The 20799-nt window shown below is 37.9% G+C and overlaps 2 protein-coding genes across 2 annotated transcripts; one reads left to right on the top strand and one right to left on the bottom strand.

The window, feature by feature from the left end:
* The first annotated feature begins 133 nt into the window (after window positions 1-133).
* On the top strand, window positions 134-6624 carry LIG4 (DNA ligase 4). The gene is made up of 2 exons (XM_070933152.1): window positions 134-273; window positions 2911-6624. Exon 2 carries the CDS (start codon window positions 2928-2930, stop codon window positions 5652-5654), a length of 2727 nt encoding a protein of 908 aa, XP_070789253.1. The 5' UTR covers window positions 134-273; window positions 2911-2927; the 3' UTR covers window positions 5655-6624.
* A 3248-nt stretch (window positions 6625-9872) lies between these two features.
* Window positions 9873-19105, bottom strand: HTR2A (5-hydroxytryptamine receptor 2A). Its single transcript, XM_070956743.1, has 3 exons — window positions 18703-19105; window positions 13882-14082; window positions 9873-10666 (listed from the first exon to the last, which is right to left on the bottom strand). Exons 1-3 carry the CDS (start codon window positions 19103-19105, stop codon window positions 9873-9875), a joined length of 1398 nt encoding a protein of 465 aa, XP_070812844.1.
* Between the last annotated feature and the right edge of the window lie 1694 nt (window positions 19106-20799).

Below are 20799 nucleotides of genomic sequence, written 5' to 3'. Positions count from 1 at the left end.
CACAAGTGCTTCCGGGCAACGAGTGACGAGGACGGATCGTCTTGAACCGACGGAAAGAGCCCTGCGCACCAAGTTGGTGAACGCAGCAGAAATTGGCCAGAGAGGGGCTGAGGGAGGAGGGGCGGGGCTCGAGGGCAGGCCAGGGTTCCTGTTTCTATGGCGACATCCGAACCGCCCCTGTGAAGTTCCGGAGGTAGCGCTTTAATAGGCCGCGGTTCGCCGTGGAATGAGGAGGTGCCGTTCTCCCTGATTACCGTAGCTTGTAATCTGCCGGTGAGAATACATTTGGGTACATATCACATATACTCGTGAATAAGCCAATTAAGCTAGAATTTTTAACCAAAGCAGCATGAAAAATGCGCCACCTACCAATAAGGCAATCCTTGAAGTTTCTCTTAGTTTTCACATTTGGCTTCTCGGCGGGTGGTTTATTTTTGGGTTAAAAGTTCAAGGACTGGTTTACAGTGTCTGCAGGTGGGCTTACTCGTAAACATATACACCGGTATTTTACTTTAAAATGTAACCTTATTTACTTGTGGATACATTCAACTACGAATAAGCTGAACCCATTTTTTCTGGATGTACCTTTGGCACTTCAACTTCTAGGCTTATGCCTGAGGTCTATACAGGAACTTACAACTGGGTTGCTTAGTGATTGTTTGAAGTTATAACAGACCCTTTTCAGATTCAGAGTTTTGAAGGCCGCCTCCCCCATTGGTCACATGACAACCAGCCTGCATTTATGGTTGTTTGCAATGGCCTGCAGTCACATGACCATGACTTATGATGTTTTTGCCAAAACTGGTTTTATTTCTGGGTTCTGACAAAGAATGCTCCATAGCAAACAATGGATTTGCTTAATGGCCTGCAACATTCAATTAACTGCCCTATTTGCCTAACAACTGCTGCGAAAGCCATCATAAAATTGCGGGTAGTCACATGATGATACAGTTGATGCTCATCGTGACTTATGGCCATAATTGCAAGCTCAATTATGGGCATAATTCAAGAACTACCTGTATAGTACCTGTATGTTGTAGAGGACTGCTGGAAATGGGTCAAAAGCTGTACCCAACCCTGCTAAATTAGGCAGTGCTGTGCTTGATCCTGTTGGCTTTTTTTTTTTTTTAATGGCTATATACCCAGACCAGGGACTTGGAATGTGTTAAGGGCCCTATTACTTGACTTTGCTATTAGTTGATTAATCATCACAGCTGCTGTTTATACTTATTTATTTTGTGGAGTTTTTATTGTTTTAATATCTTTAAATTGTTTTATAATTTTAGAATTCTAAGCCGCTCAGAGTCACTTGGTTGAGTTGGGCAGGTATAGAAATTGAACAAACAAATAAATAAATCTACCATAGCTAAATGGGCAATATTATTCCGGGAGTGCTGGCAGTCACGAATGCCTCCTCTTTCCCCAACAGTTCTTGATCCCACAGAATTGGGATAGGAGAATTGGTGGTTAAAGAGCAGCTGCCCAAACATGCTTTTCTTGCCATTCCTCCTAGCTGCCTGAGATCTGTTGCCAGATCTGGCAAAGTTGGCACAAACTATTGGAAACATGGCTGATTAACTCATTCAGTGAGTCCAGATTTTCCTACTGCTATAAGGCAAATGGTCCTGAAGATCAGTAGGCAAGGATTGGGGCAGGGACATATCCACAACAGCCTCTGGCTGTTATCTTGATACAAGATTAAACAGATAGATGATAGGGCACAGCTTCTGCCAAAAGAAGCTGAAAATCTAACTATATTGTATATACCATATATTTAAAATATAATTTAAAACTGGAACAGGGAAATATGTGTTCAGGGTGCCTTCTCTGTGGGTCAGAATGTGTTAATGATTACTTAATCATTTGTCAAGCTCCAAGTACGGTTGCTGAAGTTTCTCTGATCTGCAGTTAACAGGATGTGGGAATGACAAGTTTGATGTAGTTTGATGGTTCTGGTTTATAAACCAGGAGAGACTGAGTTCTAGGTCTCCCTTGGGCATAAAAGATGATTAGGTGACTTTGAAGCAGTCACTATCAGTTCAGTCCACCTCACAGAGTTATTGTGGGGAAACAGATGTATTAGATATGCTTGCTGCCTTGAGTTATAGATAAAAAGGCAAGACAAAAATATAAGCCCTTAGAAGACAAATCTGGTGTAGCAGTTTGTGTTGGTTTATTCTCCCAGTCTGGGCAGTGCTGAGTCTAGGCAGCATTCTATGTTTCCACCAGATGTGGCAGTCATGGTAGGAGAATAGGAAAGACTGATCCAGTATTTGCCTTTGCAGGTGGCCTAGCATAGAGTGGACTCAGTTGCTCTAGGTTAAACTCTTGGCTATCTCCATCTGCTCTCTTTCTGAGCAACAGAATTCTGTTGGATCAGTACCTTAAGGGAAGCAGGATAATTGGCTCTATTTTTTTTGTTTCTTTATTAGATTTTTATCCTGCCTTTATTACTTTTTAGGTAACTCAATAACAATAACAGACTTATATATCACAGTTTTCCTCACTGTGTTGCCATGTAGTACTACTATATCATCATATAGCAAAAACACCTTCAAAGGTAAATTAAGACTATAAAGTTAGAATAACTGGATATGAAAAGAAACAATATAATAGTATATAACACTGCCGCCTAAAACTTTTTTATTTAGTGTCTCAGATGGCATTTGGCTTTGCCTGTGTACTTCATCTGATGATATTCTGATAACCAATAGAACATGTTTCTAACCACATATAGATCACCATGGCATAGCTGGAACCAAAGAGTAAGACTAAGTTTATTACTTTGAATTTAATGTTCATTATGCAATGTCGAGGTATAGAATTAATTCACAATAAACCAATAACTAAAAATGTTCAAACTAAAAAGAGCTATGCATTTGTAATTCCTTTGGTTGTTTCTCTTTGTAGAAAAAAAAACATCTAAGATGGCTTCAGTCCCCACTTCACATTCATCTTCCAAGCTAACTGTAGCATCAAAAGTCCCATTTGCAGATCTCTGTTCAACATTAGAACGCATTCAGAAGTGCAAATCTCGATCAGATAAAACAAGATATTTCAAGGATTTTCTAGATTCCTGGAGGAAATTTCATGATGCTCTTCATAAAAATGAGAAGGATGTGATAGATTCTTTTTATCCTGCAATGAGGCTCATTTTTCCACTGTTGGAAAGAGAGAGGATGGCTTATGGAATTAAAGAAACAATGCTTGCTAAGATGTATATTGAATTGCTAAATTTACCCAAAGATGGAAAAGATGCTTTAAATCTTTTACATTTTCGAACAGCCACTGGCTCACAAGGAAATGTTGGAGACTTTGCTATGATTGCGTACTTTGTTTTAAAATCAAGATGCATCAACAAAGGTCAACTGACCATACAACAAGTAAATGATCATCTAGATTCTGTTTCTAATAATAATGCTGCCAAAAAGAAGGAGCTAGTTAAGAAGAGCCTTCTTCAATTAATAACTCAGAGCTCAGCACTAGAACAGAAGTGGTTGATCAGGATGATCATAAAGGATTTGAAACTTGGTGTCAGCCAACAAACCTTATTTTCTATTTTCCATCCTGATGCTGCAGAATTGTACAATGTCACAACAGATTTGGAAAAGGTTTGTAGGCAGCTGCATAATCCTTCGGTATCACTTAGCGATGCTTCTATTACATTATTTTCTGCCTTTAAACCAATGCTTGCTTCTATTGCCAGTGTGCGCCAAATTGAGAAACAAATGAATAATCAGACTTTTTACATAGAGACCAAATTAGATGGTGAACGAATGCAGATGCACAAAGATGGAGATGTTTACAAATATTTTTCCAGAAATGGATATGATTATACTCAGCAGTTTGGTGCTTCTCCCCTCGAAGGTTCATTGACTCCTTTCATTCATCAGGCCTTTAAAAATATTCAAAACTGCATTCTGGATGGTGAAATGATGGCCTATAATCCTACCACCCAGACTTTTATGCAGAAAGGAAGCAAGTTTGACATCAAAAGGATGGTGGATGATTCTGAATTACAAACATGCTTCTGTGTATTTGATGTTCTTATGGTCAATGACCAAAAGTTGGGTCATGAAATGCTGAGCACAAGATACAACATATTAAATACAATTTTTACATCAATACCTGGTCGAGTACAGATTGTTTCTAGAACTGAAGCAAACACACAGAAAGACGTAGTAGATGCCCTAAATGAAGCCATTGATAACAGAGAAGAAGGAATTGTAATAAAAGACCCCACATCAATTTACAAGCCAGATAAGCGTGGGGAAGGATGGCTGAAGATCAAGCCAGAATATGTCAGTGGGTTGATGGATGAACTGGACCTTTTAATTATTGGAGGCTACTGGGGTAAAGGTCTTCGTGGTGGCATGATATCTCATTTTTTATGTGCGGTTGCTGAGACTCCTTTGCCTGGTGAAAAACCATCTAAATTCCATTCCATTTGTCGTGTTGGTTCTGGTTGCACTATGAAAGAACTCTATGATCTTGGCTTGAAATTAGCCACATATTGGAAAAAATATGATAGGAAGGTTCCACCTTGTAATATCTTATGTAGTGTTGAGAAGCCTCAAGTCTATATTGATCCTTGTAATTCAGTGATCGTTCAGATTAAAGCTGCTGAGATTGTGAGTAGTGATATGTATAAAACAGAATGCACATTACGTTTTCCACGCATTGAAAGAATAAGGGAAGATAAAGAATGGTATGAATGTATGACTCTTGACCTTCTAGAACAACTCAGAAGTAAAGCTGCTGGGAAGCTTGCAACAAAGCACCTTGATGTAGTTGAGGATGAACCACAAGAAAAGAAGCGTAAAACTCTGGCAAAAATTAAAAAAGCAATTGGTTTAATGGATCATTTTAAAGCACCCGATCTTTCTAAAATAAACAAAGTTTCTAATATTTTTGAAGATGTTGAGTTTTGTATTATGACTGGGACACAAAATTATTCGAAGTATGCCCTGGAAAGCAAAATAGCAGAATATGGTGGCAGCATAGTTCAAAATCCTGGGCCAGATACTTACTGTGTTGTGGCAGGTACTGAGAATGTTAGAGTGAAAAATATTATTTCTTCCAACAATTATGATGTTGTGAGAACCGAATGGCTTTTACAGTGTTTTCAAGCTGGAAAGTTTGTTCCATGGCAGCCTGCTTTTATGATTCACATGTCTCCTGAAACAAAGCAACATTTTGCTTGTGAATATGATACTTATGGTGATAGTTTCACAGCTGATACTGATCCACTAGAGTTGAAGGCAGTGTTCTCAAGAATTAATACCTCTGAAAAGATTTCTCAGGATGTGATTGCTGACATAGAAGCCCGTTATTCTTGGGAAAGTTCCCTAAGTATGTTCAGGCAACAAACCATTTACCTAAGTCTTTTTGATGAAATGAGCAATTCAAAGGACAGAATAAATCAAACCAGATGTTTAACCGTAGAGTTGATACTTCGCTTTCATGGAGCAAAAGTAGTGTCACAGCTTGAGGAAGGTGTATCCCATGTAATCAGTGGAGATAATTCTGATTTGAAGAAAATAAAAGCCATCAGAAGGACATTTAAGAAAAAGTTTAAAATTGTGTCTGAGCAATGGATAAAGGATTCTGTAAAAGATGGAGAATTACAAAATGAAAACTTGTACATAATGTAAGATTTTAATTTGTAAGAAAAGTCTTGTTACGATTATGCAGTGTTTGAAGAAGGTGATTTGCAGTAACAGGAGTGGGAGTGAAGTACATCTCTTTCAAAATAGCCATTCTTTCTGCAAGATGATGTGGCTGCTTCCAAAGTTGTTTTCAGAGCACACTAACCTGGCAGAATGTGCTTTTTGAATATGTTGCACAATTCTATTCTTTTAATATTCCAACTCTTTTGAAGGTATGTGAATGAAAGAAAAGGATGCTCAGGAAAACGGTGATGATTATTTCTCAATGTTTGTGTTTTTATCTGTTTTACCTAGCTTTTAATATATTTATAGGAAAACCTGTATTACTCAATTATATCTATTAAAATATACAGATCCTAAATAAATTTTATTATTTGCAGCCAATAGGGCTATATGTTGAAATTTCCAGTACTGAATGTGGTTTGAGATGTGGTTTAATTGTTTTTAAAAGTGCTATCTATCTAAATCCGTGTTTCATTCATCTTTAATTTATGAATTTTTAAATGATTGGATATGTATCCTCAGAATTCAAAACATCTATAATCTTAAATGCATCATAGGAGTGCTTTCCCCAGCAAAGAGGCTTTTAGTTAACAAACATAATTAAAGTTTTAGCAAAAGAGAACCCAGGGATCTATTTTCTGAAACTTGAAAGGGCTGCTTTTCAATAAAATAGCAAGAATAGTTTGTTTTGCACATGTTTTCTTTTTCCATCATTCTGTAATAAATATTTAATATAATTAAATAATATATATTTTATGATTCTGTTTTGAAATAATTAATTGAGAATATTTAATTTTATGTATATATTCAAAATGTTGATGACTGTGCAGTACAATTTCTAGTAATAATGTGTTTTATTAAAAGATATTACTAGCATTAAACATGGTTGGGATAAACAGATGTCCATCATCTGACAAAAATTTTAAAAATAAAAAAATAATTAAAATTTTAATTAACTAGTTTATTTTTAATTAATTAAAAAGAAAAGGCTTTTCCAAAGAAGACAGAAGGCTGCAGGGCTGGGGTAGATCTGGCATCCCTAGAGATTCTCCATTCTCCATGCAAAAAGGCTTTTCCAAAGAACACAGAAACATGTATAAGAGCACAATATCTAAAGAAAACAGTTTCACCAGCCTCTGAGAAGACAGCCACTTTTTTGCCACCTGGCCTTGAGGTCTGCTGATCTTCAAAAGGTAAGAAGACCTGAATAGTGAGGGAGTATGAGATACTTCAGAGGGTGTAGGGAGGCCTTGGATGGCTGGAAGCAGGTGATCTTGTTCCTGCACTAAACCCCCATGGTCTTCCCCATCCCTGAGGTACCTCATTCACACTTAACAGCCTATGCAGTCAATTAACAAATGCATTGGGGGAGGAGGGATGGGGCTCCTTCATTCAATATGATTCAGTTAATGTTATGACCATAATGGGCAGATGCTATTACAGTCGTAATTTAGGACTACTGGTAGTTGTGTTTCTCAAGAGGTAGTGAATGTGGGCAATGTATGTGTAAGTGCAAGAGGCTTCAAGTAGAACATGGTAGTTTTGATGGTTGTAGAAAATGAATTAATAGAAATTATTGAAGGGAGTAAAGAAAACTAGTTTGTCAGATCTGCCATCTTCAGCTTAGAGCTTTGCTGGCATCCTTCCATAAATTGTTAGGGGGCTGGGGTAGAAGAGGAAATAGGCAATTAGCATGTAAAGGGTAGAAATGAGCTAAAGAGGAGGGGGTAACAGGTTGACAGAAGCCAGAGATGTGAGAACCAGCCTGTTCCAGTCTTTAAGGCTGGAAAGCTTGAGAAAGGAATTTGAACTGCACCAAGCTGTTCCAAATATCTGAGCCGTTCCCAAAACACGTATGCGGCACATCATTGGACGAAAACAAACCGGACAAGGGGAGAGGGCTGGGGACAAAGGGGAGTACTGTAATACTTTATGTGGGAACTTTAGTTCTAGCCTGCTTTCGTTGCAACCACTAATCCTTAGTAAAAGAACCTGTTGTTTCAACTAAATGGAGTCAAGGGTCTGTCTTTCCTAGAGACCTAGCTGTGGAAAGTCTGACACAGTTGGACACGCAGGGTATTTTTGTTTGGCACCTGACTGAGAAAAGAACTAAAGGTGCTGAATTGTCAAGAGGAGGCTGTGAGTGTCTGAAGGTTTCATATCACTTGACACTGTACACAGAGGCAATTGTGGAGTTAACCACGCCCCCTATTTTGCCACAGTCTGCTACAGTTGCTAATAAATGTAAGTTTGATGTCTTAGAAAAAAATCTGTGCATACTAAAACATCAGTTTGGTATCTTTGGAAGTATTTGTAATAGAAAATTGTGATGGTATGCAAGATGAAGCTCATGTTAATCCCAAAAGCCAGTCTCTTTAATCTTTAATCAAACCAGGGGTGAAATGCTACCAGTTCGGGCCAGTTCGCCTGAACTGGTAGTAAAATATGCTACTGGTTCGCCGAACTGGTAGTAAAAAAATGTAAAAAAAAAAAAAAAGTTCTGACGATCAGCTGAGTGACGGGCGATTGTCAGAACTTTTTTTTTTTTTTTACTTTTTAAGCATTTTTATACTACCGGTTCGGGTGAATAGGTAGTAAAAAATGCTTTAAATTTTTTTTAAAAAAGGCTCGGACGATTGTGTGGTACAGCTGTGATCGTCTGAGCCTTTTTTTTTCTTTTTAAAAGCATTTTTTTATTACCTATTCGCCCGAACCAGTAGTAAAAAATGCCTTTAAAAAGTTTTTTAAAAAGTTCCCAAGATCACGCACCACAGTTGATTCCCCCCCCCCCCGCTGTTCTACTTACCTTCCCAAGCCTCCCTTTGGTGTGTATTGCACATGCGCATGCAGTGTGTGTTTGGTGCAAACTGTGCATGTGCATGCACAGCTTGCATTTGGCGCGCACTGCGCATATGCAGCCAGCGTATCGGTAGCAAACCGGTTCAGATTTCACCACTGAATCAAATCATAATAAGATTATTGTAGCACATTGTATTTAAAAGGCAGTTTTTTTTCTCATAGCTATTGAAACTTCTCCTCTTGAAGTTAGAACTAATACAGCAATATGTACAAGGAAAAAGAGAAGAACTCATATTCCTTTTGCATTCTAACTAATGTCTTTCCCTTCTGGGATTCTCAGATCTATATAAAATAAACCAAAGTGAAAAACCAATATCATTTATGTACAGTTTACATTTAGAAGTTCTACCAGTAGATAGCCCTGTAGAAAAAATATTAAATTCTCATGGAGATATCTGGAATGTAGAATTATAGAGTCATAGATGTGTATGGGATGACCTCTGACAATATGGCTGTAATCATACTACATAAAGTAATCAATCAAATTCAGTTTCATTATTGGTATAATTGAGAATAAAGACTCAATTTTCTAAAGTGCAAGGAGTTTATCTGATAAAATTACATATAATTAAAGACACCATGAGCCATATTTTCTGTGGGTGCAAACAAAATTAATTAAAAATTACTATAACTGCCTGGCTGGATTGGTACATGTCATTAAATCAGGCACAATTCACTTAACAACTGCCTTGCTCAGCTATGGAAATTCTGGTTCCAATTGTGGTTGTAACTTGAGGAGGACCTGTGTAATGAATCATAGTAGTTCAAAGTCTGCAAAATTGCTCCTTAATTTGCAGTATTGGATCTGAAAATGTTGTTTTTATCAGCATTTGAATTAATTTTTTTCAGCAAAAAGGCAAGGAAAACATCTTTTAGCAATTAATTTATTTGACTTCTGTTTATAACATAGTTCATATTACGTCTACTGTTATATTTCCTATATTTTCTGTTAATCAGTTTGATATAAAATGTATTTGTATAATTAAATCAAAAATTTATATTGTATTGCTCTCATTTTCCAAATCTAATGTTATATGACATTACACTTTACAACCATGTTGCATAGCAACAGAAATTCCATCTCCAGTTACTGTCATTAAGTGAGTGCTACATAGTCCTGGAAACAATTGCAATGAGTGACTTTAATGAGTCATAGATAGGAGTAGCTGCATTCACACTCCTGTACATTCTGTTTCCAGCATTGAGAAAAGTGATAGACAAATCTTTGATAGTGAAGCACTGTCTTGCAAATTCCCAGCAAAGTTGCATACTATTTTTCCAGGTCAGCTTTCTCCAGCTTGCAGAATATACACAGTTAAAGAAAATGGTCTTGTACCAGAATCACAAGCAGCTAACCTTTTCATTCATGTTGCTGACTTTGCCCTTTAAGGTTTCATCCAGATCATGTATTTCAGATGTCCCTGTAGAATAGTCTTTAGCCATCAACTTAGATTCCTTTCTAAAGCATTTCATTTGTGTTAACTGATGTGAGTTGTACACTACAGTAGGGATAGTGTCCACTAAGAACAACTGCAAAGGTTTCCTTTTCTCTTTGTAGTGACATTGGAGGTAACGTACAAAAGCGGATCGGTAGGTTTTACTGAATAATGTATATATAAGTGGGTTGACTGCTGAAGAAAGGTAGCCAATCCAAACAAAAATATTAAGTAGATCCTCGATTATATCTTTGTCACATGCCTCCTTGCAAAAAGCTACCATCACATTTGTGATGAAAAAAGGACACCACATTATCACAAACAGGAAAAAGACAATTCCAAGTACCTTGGATGCTTTCTGTTCATTACTTATTGATTGCATCTTTCTCCTCCTAAAAGTTCCTGATTCTTTGTTCAGAGAGTGCGTGAAATGTTTATCCAAAGAAAGAGAACTTTGAGGGAAAAAACTGAATGAGCCAAACTTAGCTTTTGAATCAAGATCATTCATGCATAATGTGGCTTCTTTCTGAAGGGATTTTATAGTTAAAAAATAGGTGATCACCATGATAGCAAGTGGGATAAAAAATGCTACAAAAGAACCAATTAAAACAAACTTTTCATCCACAAGAAAACAGCTTCCATTCTTGAAAACTTTAGAATCATCACGGAATCCAAATATAGGAACTGGCATTGAAATACCTATATGTTTAGTTAAAAAAAAGATAAGCACAGTCATTTTCACTTTTAAAAATACGTCATTCTGTGATGTACCACAATGGGTGCCTACTCGTTCCCAATAACATTCCTGGACATAAAGATCAGACCATCACTGCAGAATGTGAATTTGCTTCCTTGAAGTTTGCACAGCTATTCAGTGGAAGCGAAAAACAAAGTACCATCTTACAAATAGAAGTTAAAGGTTTTGGCTTTGGTAGTAGCTACAAGCACTGTGTAAACTCTACAAGGACAGATTGGAAAACCACTTGAACAAATTGCTGAATTCAAAAGTCACTAGCAACACCAACTTTATATGATAGAATTTCAATTCAGAAATGTGAATGTTTATTGCGGTACTTCATTAGCTTTTATTTGGAAAAAAACACAATCATAAGATTTTCCTGTTTGGCAGGTTTAGTAATACAGGCAGCACTCATTCAGTGGCCTCTCATAACCATTTAAAGTTATGCTGCTGCTGAATGGGGTGAAACTATAACCGTTCCTTGTAGTTGCAGCCAATGCAGCATCCCCACATTTGTATGATCATGAATTGGGTGCTTGGCAACCAGCTCACAATTACGATGGACATGATATCTCATGGTCACCATTTGTAAACTTTCCAGCTGCTATCCCACAAGCAAAATGAATGGGGAAGCTGGTGGGAAATCACAAACAGTGATCCCATAATTTATTTATTTTTATTTATTTATTTTATTAGATTTTTATACTGCCCTTCTCCCACTGGACTCAGGGCGGTGAACAGCCAAGACTAAAAACATCGCATACAAAATTTAAATTTTTTTAAAAAAAGAATTAAACAAATTTTGGCCCAATAAATTTAAAACACCCCAACTAAAATCAATTAACAATTAAAAATATCTAAGGGGGGGAGGTTAAGCCAGCCGGCTTGATGAAATAAAAAAGTTTTAAGGGCACGGCGAAAAGCACAGAGATCTGGGATCCTACGTATCTCCGGGGGCAGGTCGTTCCAGAAGGCAGGTGCTGCCACAGAGAAGGCCCTCCCCCTGGGGGTCGCCAGCCGACACTGTCTGGCAGACAGCACTCTGAGGAGTCCTCCTCTGTGGAAGCGTACTGGCCGATGGGAGGCTATTGATGGCAGAAGGCGGTCCCGTAAGTACCCAGGCCCTAAGCCATGGAGCGTTTTAAAGGTAACCAACACCTTGAAGCGCACCCGGAAGATCACTGGGAGCCAATGCAGCTCGCGCAGGACGGGTGTCACATGAGAGCGCCCCATCGTTCCCATAATCCCCCGCATGGCCGCATTCTGCTCCAGTTGGAGCTTCCGGGTGCTCCTCAAGGGGAGCCCCATGTAGAGAGCATTACAGTAGTCCAGGCGGGTGCCTGAGTGACCGTGCGTAAGGAGTCCCGATCCAGAAAGGGACGCAACTGGCGAATCAGGCGAACCTGATAAAAAGCCCCCCTGGCCACGACCATCATATGCTCTTCTAAAGACAGCCGTACATCCAGAAGAATGCCCAAGTTGCAAGCCCTCTCCGTGGGGGCAAGTAACTCGCCCTCAAAAGCCAGCGATGGCATCAGCTGGCTATATTGGGATGCCGGCAGCCACAGCCACTCGGTCTTGGAAGGGTTGAGTTGGAGCCTGTTTCTCCCCATCCAGACCCACATGGCCTCTAGGCACCGGGACATCACTTCTGGGACACTCTGTGCAGGATTTGCCTTAACAATAGCAACTGGAACAGCTGCAACTGCCATTGTAAGTTGATGCAGTCATATGACATTGTGCTTTCCAAACACTCTGCTCAACAATGAAACTGCTAGTCATATTTACCTTCATTAAGCAAGGACTACCTGTACTATATTGTCCTAATGCATTCTCACACACAACACAGAAATAATGCTGGTGTACCTTGGGAATCACACGTATATGTTTGCCAGCACATATACACTTTGAGACAAAGCTTCCCCTCCTTCTCCAGTGATTTAATGCAGTTGAGATCAGTGGGAAGAGGAAGATAGTATCTCCTCATCAGCAAACTTTATTGAGATAGTTCTATTTCGGATGCGATGAGTGCATTTTTAAAAAACTCAGTTGTTTATTCTATTCCTTACTTTCTTTTTAAGATTTAAGACTTTCTTTTAACATTCCCTCCAGCAAAAACAGAACAAAGCTGTCCTTTAATACTGTATGTTCAAGCCATACATATTTCATCCACTGTTAGTCTGCTGTGAATGATCAATGCCTATTCTTATGGGCTATTTTGGTTTTGCATCTTTTATTTCCATGCATTCTATATATATATAGTAAAAGGAAACAATGTTATCTATGCAGGACACAGCTAGAGAGAAAGACAATGTTCTAGTGCTCTGCACTAATGCACATATGCCAATAAAGCACACAAAACTGCATCTTCGAGAAAACATCACTTAATAAACTAACAAGAGTTACTGCAATTTTCTCTCAATGGTACATGTCTGCAATTAACCGTGTTTTTCTTCTTGTATTACTTCTGTAATTGTAATTAAAAAATGGGGGGGGGAATCTCCTTGTCTCCTTCTGAAAGGACATGCTAACTAAAAAAGACATTATTCCCAGAAAAGAAATTTTATGTCTCATGCCTTCATTGATGATTAAGATTAACAATATACTTACAGCAGAAAGCAATAAAACTTCCAAATGTTTAACTGATCAGGGAATTGATCTTTCATGTTCCAGCCATTGTCCCATGCAGCACTTACTATTGTTGAGCAGTGTTATTTCATGTGAAGAGTTCTTGGGATAATAAAGCTACTGAGCTGTGGTGAATTTACAAAGCACTTTCCTGATAAATTGTTTTGTATCTATTCAGATTTGCATTTCACTTTATAAGTAAGTGTATTTTGAAGGGAAGACTCCATTTGAATTAAAATAGTAGCAGTACATTAGCTTTTAAACTAAATCCTGGGGGGGGGATCAATGTAAAATATTGACAATTTAGTTCAAATTGAATTATCTTGGGGTGACATGGAGCTGAAAATATTTTTGATTGCCCAAATGGGATTAATAGTAATAAAAAGCCATGAAATGCAATAGAAAATATGGCATCAATCAAGACGTCAAAAGGCCCCAGGCAAAAATGCATAGCTTTAGAGAGAGATTGGGATAGGATGCACATATAATTTTACTGAAAGTAAAAATCTCTGATGATAGCATAACACAAAAAGATTGAACAACTCACCTATTGATACTGTCCAAACAAGAGCAATTTTTGCCAAGGCCTTTGTCCTGGAGTTAAACTGGCTGTGATGAATGGGATCTTGAATGGCAATATAACGATCCAGAGATATGGCACAGAGATGCATGATGGAGGCAGTGGAGAAAAGCACATCTAAATAAATCCACACAGCACAGAGGTTCCTGGGCAGTGGCCATCTATATTCTGTAACCAAGGACAGCTTTTATTAACTCTACAGCAGTTTGGAAAGCTATATCTATATTTCACTGATATGAAACGCATTTCCTGTTGTTATATTTTATCTCATCCATCTACAGATTTTTAAAAGTGGTTAGTCCGTGTCCTGCTGATTCCTCCAAGCTCTTGAAGGCTCCAATATCCAATTCTGAAGCCAGCAGAGTTCTCTAGATTTCACTGCAGCTGATATGGCAGCAAATCTGCTAAATTGTAATGATACAATTGTCTTTGTACTCCGCCTTCCCATCTTTGGACTTCTTTTAAATTGTATAGTTTGCACCGAAACCTCCTTAAATCTGGGAGGGGGGCACATCAAACCCTATCCAGTGCTGATATCACATTTAAACTAATTGTAATTGTATTTATATAGTTTCTAATTTCTCTGTTTTCAGCTTTTAAGGTAGTCTAGTGAAACTGTCATTAAAGAAAGATAAAATTGGAAGTGACGACACCAGAACCAGTCCAATGAATATTTCTGATGATAAATACTTAGGACTTCTTTTTCTATAGTGCCATTATTGCAACCATTCCCCTACCATGCTATATTCCATTCAAATTAAAATTTAATTTATTAAAAGATACAGTACTGTTGTAGATCAGAAAAAGAGATCAGAAAAAGTACACAAATTACAAACATCCAATTTAAAAAACTGCTCAAACTTGAGACTAAAAATATCTAGAGTACCTTCACATCCAGTAGGTTGCAGCTTTTATTGTAATGTGTTTGTCAGGGTTCCAAGTAACACCCCCAATGAAAGAAGACTCTGAGACTTGAAGTTCTTCAAAGTTCCATTTTATTAGAGATGCCATATTGGCATCTAATATTCCCACAGCTGGGAAAACCAGAATCTGAAAATTTTCAGGTTTTCCACACCCAAAGGAAGTCCCTGCCCCGCACCCACATGTCCATCACATGGTCCAATCAAAGCACCATCCCAACTGGAGATGCCTCCCAGCCACACCCCTCCAGGTGCAGGGCAAGATGTTCTTGACTCTCTGAGAAAGTAATGTTATCAGAGGTGGGTTTCAGCAGATTCTGACCAGTTCTGGAGTACTGATAGCAGAAATTTTGAGTAGTTCAGAGAACCGGTAGTAAAAATTCTGACTGGCCTCACCCCCATCTATTCTCTGCCTCCCAAGTCCCAGCTGATCGGGAGGAAATGGGGATTTTGCAGTAACCTTTCCCTGGAGTGGGGACGGAATGGAGATTTTACAGTATCCTTCCCCTGGAGTGGGGTGGGAATGGAGATTTTACAGTATCCTTCCCCACCATGCCATGCCATGCCATGCCACGTCCATCAAGCCACACCCACAGAACCATTGGTAAACAATTTTGAAACCCACCACTGGTTATTATGACTACATATTACCCCTGTTCCATACAATCCCCCCTCCCAGTTTTCCACAGCAGTAAATGTGGCAGGCCTGAAAGCCCAATGCAAAAGATGGCTTCTAGGCTTGACAGGCTGCCCCCCTCTCCTCATCAGAAGATTGTGTCCTGCAACAGAATAACACGGGGTTAATTGAAAAGACTAATCACCTCTTCCCCTCCCCAGGGGGACCCTTTGGCTTATCAGGGTATTTATCATGGAATTGTTTTACTAGCCTGTCTGCTTTTACATCCCAGCTTTTAACCCAAGTAGCTTCAGACAAAGGGTACCCTTTCCAATGAACTAGATATTGCAATTGACCTCTATATAATCTAGAGTCTAAAATCTTTTTAACTTTGTAATGGGTTTCTCCTTGCACCACCATAGGTTTGGGAGGTGGTCGAGTCTGTGGTCTTAATCTAGACCCGATGGCTGGCTTCAAGACACTGCAGTGAAAAACAGGATGCGCTTTCCCTAGAATGCAGGGGAGGCTAAACTGCACTGTCACTGGGTTGATTACTTTCATTATTGGGAATGGACATAAAAACTTAGGTCCCAGCTTTTTACTAGGCAGCTTTAGTTCTATGTATTTGGTTGACAGATAAACCCGATCTCCCACACGGAAGGGAGGTTGAAGAGATCAGTGTTTGTCTGCTTGCTTTTTATATGCCTCAGCAGCTTCTGCTAGCACTTTTTTAGTGTTCTCCCAACCCTTTCTCAGCAGCTCCGTCCCTGCTCAGTCAGGGTTGTGGAGGAGGGGGCTCTCTGGGCAGTTCAGGCATGAGTACAAAGTCCATGCCACTTTTGACCTGAAGGGGGTCAATCTGGTGCTGCTGTGCATGGTGTTGTTGAAAGCAACTTCTGCAAACAGCAGCAGGTCCGTCAACTTTTCTTGTTGGTAATCCACATAATATCTTATATATATTGTTTCACGATTATGTTCACTCGTTCTGCAGCTCCATTCATACTCGTATGGAAAGCCAAGCTAAGTCCTTGTGTGGATCCAACTGATCTCAGGAACTCTCTCCAAAACTTAGCTGTGAATTGGACTCCTCGGTCTGAGCTGACCCGGCAGGATATCCTGTGCTGTCGGTAAATCTGTTTGATGAACATCTTTGTCAGCTTCTTTGCTGAGGGCAATCTCAAGCAAACAGTGAAGTCTTCAAAAGGTAAGTGAGTCTCCACAGGCCTGCCTGTGGGGGCCCAGCATGGTAAGCTGTGTATGTGGGAGGGAAGCAATTTCATGAGGTATCTGGATCATGGGAGGCCTTGGGTGCTCTGATGAAGGTGGCCTATTCCATCACAAGGCCTCCCCACCCTGAGATATCTCATGTGCACTTAACGAACCGGGCATTCGATTAGCAAATGCATGGGCAAAAGGAGGGAGTGATTGTGGTCAAGTTACACGATTCACTCCTATGAATTCTTGGGTTACGAATGTAATTGGCGGGCTCCATTACATTCATAACTCGAGGATTACCTGTATTTTAGGACTTCTTGTGAGTGTTGACAGATGTGTATCTCTTTGTGCCTTGTCAATGTACATATAGTCAGAGACAAACAGACTTTATATCTGTTTGAACAAACACAAGTGCACAGACTGAAAAAATTATCTTTACAATGCTTTCAATAGTTATTCAAAGAAAAGATGCAGAAAAAAATGGCATAAACTCTTCTCAATATTCCACTTTTAATAATAACCCTGCAGCTATTTTCTTAGAGTTCCAAAGTTTTCTGAAGATCCAAAGTAAAACATGGCTTCCATGACTGACAGTGGGAAGTACAGCTTACCAAAACCAGACATTGTATTTCTCTTAAAATTAAGGCAATAATATATGTCCATAGCACTCTTAAAAACTTCTCTCTCACTTATCCCTGAAGCACAGTATAGAAAGCTGTCATTTTGACTAGAGAAGCTTAACTTCAGGAGCATAATTATCTCTATGCATAATGATAGCATAATGATCTCAAACACTATGCTGTTTCAGAAAATAAAAATTCATTTGGACAGTGTGAAATATTCCAAACTAATCTACAAATGCAAGATCAGTTTTCCATAATCACATTATTAATAGTTTCTACTTTATTTATATGCCACGCTGCCTACTCAAGAATCCTGAGTGACCTCACATAGGATATCTGTCCCAACCATAGGCATTGAGGGTTGCTCTTCTTTGGAATTTAAACCTCAGACACCCGATCCTGCACAAAGCATTCCCTCAAATATTAAATATGTAAGCCACCCAGAGTCATTCACTGAAATGGGCATTTAATAAACATTCAATCAAACAAACAAATAACAATATTAGTTCCTAAACCATATGCAGTCTTACAGATATAACCCTCACCACTACATTCTGCCTCAAGCATTTGAATTTATAATGCTTGTGAAATACTCCTGATATTTTATATCAAGGTTACTTTCTTATCCTTTAGTTACTGAGGAACTCTATGGCAAATGAATCATAGTTAGGCAATCATCTTTTAAAATTTGCATGACTTTTCATCAGGATATCCAAAGTAGTGATAACATTGAAAACTGTGTCACACGGATCTGTATAAAGTTTCATAATGATACACCTAATTTCATTAACTTGTTAGAGTTACAGTAGCTGTATAAATATACAACAGTCATTTATTTTAATTCATAACTATGTTGATATTCTTATCTTCAAATTTTTTCTCCTAGAGTATGATTCCCCACATAGTGATGATTTAGGGTCCTTAGTCCCATTACCAGTCTAGTCTAAAATTTAATGATTTTGCAGTCTTAATTCTTCAACTATGAAATCTGAATAGTAAATGCAATAGATGTTGCACGTGTTTAAAATATACAGTGATATATTTACTGATCTTTAAGTTCAATACAAATATTTAATTTTTTAAAAATACAAGCCATCAAATTGTGCACATATTTGGCAATCTAGTACTTTTTGGATACATTGGAACAACAACTAGAATTCTCAGATAACTGTGAGGACAGAATGAGGACTGTAGGGGGCCTTTTTTAGTCAACAATGCTCTATTATTTGAGAAACAATGAAAGCATTGTGCAGAATTAAGGTTTCAGACATCCACATCTTCTAGTTCATAATTCTAATTTTTTAGAAAGCCTCTTTTCATTGAGTCTATAATTACATTAAAGTAACTTGTAATATGCATATTAATCAATTAAAGTGTGGTATATTGAGTTTTAAAGGCTGTTAATAGTACTTACCGTATAATATAGTTAGCATTGATATCGGCATGACAAGAAAACCCAAGAGCATATCAGTTATTGCAAGTGACATCAGGAAATAATTTGTGGCATTGTGCAGCTTCTTTTCTAATGAAACAGCCAAGATGACCAGAATATTTCCAAAAATGGTTATAATAATCACAATAATAGTTAAAAGAGAAGGCCAGTTTTTCTCATGAAAAATAGGAAATAATGATGCAGTCAGGTTCCCTTCACAAGAACAGTTCATTGTATGATCAAAGTCTGCAGTCACATTGCATAAACAAGACTTGTTAATTTCTTCAGATGTAAGTACACTTCTGTTGAATTTTCTATCTTGGCTTAATTGTAGTAAGGAATATGCTGTTAGGTTCACAGACCATTCTTCAGAAAAAATATCCATTTCTAAAAATTCTGAAACTGGTGAATATATACCATTAAAAATGCAAATTGCAGCTGTTTTATTACCATCAAACTCTATATTGATTATTAGTGCCAAAAAGGAAATAAAATTTTACGAATAAAATTGAGTCGTTCAGATGACTGTATGATTTTCAATTTCATATATAATTTGATATTATATACAATAAGTCTTGCTGAACAATTGCAGTCAATTTCAAAATATTAAGGAAAAGAAAAAGCAATCCATCCTCATCCAATGTTTTTAGTCATAGCGATCTTCCCCCAAAACATTTTAATCATGTAACTGACAATTAAAAAATATTGCAATAATTAGTTACAATTATTATTTTGTCCTATCATAGAAGTTATTAAATACCATATATTTATTTAATGCTCTCATTCTGAAAAATGCTATAAGAAAAACACTTACAATGTATTTGAAAAATCCTCTATATTAAATTAATGCTGTGCCTTGATTTATTTTATCCTTCATTGTATTTGCTAGCATGATATTCTTTAGTTCCAGTTTGCATGAATCAAATGCATTTTGTAGACTCTTCAGCTGCCCTCTTACAGCAACAGTGTTTCCTTGTCTGTTAAGTCTTCTTTGTCCTTTACAGCTGCTCCACTTATACTTCTCTCTGTTGTTTTTGTCCTAAAATGAATCATATTGGAAGAATAATCTCTGGATAATCATCCCCAAAAATTATAATGCATAGAGAAAATAAATTTCCAAAGGGGGTTCAAAATAGTTTCTAGCAAAAATGGAAGTGATTCTCTTTTGTCCTGTTTCTTTATAAGATGTCACATTATTTTTGACATTACATAAACAGCAAAGGCAGAAGGAGAATAAACTGAACAGAGCTGGATTTTTTTTACGTGTTGCAGTTTTATATATATCAATGTGAGGCATTTATACTTTAAAAAAATTAACATTTCCCACAGGATATCCTGCAGAGCAGCTCTTGATAACAGCAGCCTGTAATAAAGTAGATTCTTCTATGAAAAAGAAGAAGCAAGGAATTGCATATAATGGGCAAACATCAGATTATTCCTTTCAACAAATTGATCACATCCTAGCTCTAAATTGAAAGTTGAATATTACACTGTCAATAGTTTACTTTGGGGGGGTGGGTAATTTTGATGTATAGAAAATAATTTGTTCAAGAAAAGGAATTACCTTTGCATGCTTTTTGGATTACAAACAACTAACTTGGCCTGTTTGGGAAAAAAAAAACATATAGAAAGCAACTACCTGAGCATCTCTATACAACCATAAAACTTCCACTTGAGGTTGTCTATCTAACCCTTCTTGAAGGACACCTGTCCTCTCCTAACCAGGTTGTATCTGAGGGCAGCTACCATAACATTTATTTTCTCTGAAGTGCTCTTTCCCACTTTCTCCAACCCAACAGAATCCTTGTTATTGGCAAAACATGTAGGATCTGTGGTGTATCTGAAGTTAATGATGTGGTGGTGAAGTTGGGGGATCTTCCTCAGCATCTTTCAGCTGCTTTCAAAAGGTGTCATTGTGAGGCTGGTGCATGCAGACTTCAGAGACTCAAATGACTGGTTTGGCATTGTATATTTTTTCTACTTGTGTCACCACATGTAGGAAAAGAAGACCCAACTGATAGCAACTGTCCACAGGACTCAGAGCTCAGTCCATTAGTTTACTTTATTGTCATTGCACCT

The sequence above is a fragment of the Pituophis catenifer genome, unplaced genomic scaffold (genome assembly GCF_029215685.1).
Source record: "Pituophis catenifer annectens isolate HBS135680 unplaced genomic scaffold, rPitCat1.0.hap2 SCAF_1, whole genome shotgun sequence".
Lineage (NCBI taxonomy): Eukaryota > Metazoa > Chordata > Lepidosauria > Squamata > Colubridae > Pituophis > Pituophis catenifer.
The sequence above is the reverse complement of the archived record's forward strand: the minus strand, read 5'-3'. Positions and strand labels throughout refer to the sequence as shown.

Coding starts and splice junctions, on each gene's coding strand:
- LIG4 (XM_070933152.1), top strand. CDS start 2,928: ATGGCTTCAGTCCCCACTTCACATTCATCTTCCAAGCTAACTGTAGCA.
- HTR2A (XM_070956743.1), bottom strand. CDS start 19,105: ATGGATATTTTTTCTGAAGAATGGTCTGTGAACCTAACAGCATATTCC. Junction 14,083..18,702: donor AATGCTAACTATATTATACG/GTAAGTACTATT, acceptor CCTTGGTTACAG/AATATAGATGGCCACTGCCC. Junction 10,667..13,881: donor TGTTTGGACAGTATCAATAG/GTGAGTTGTTCA, acceptor CTAAACATATAG/GTATTTCAATGCCAGTTCCT.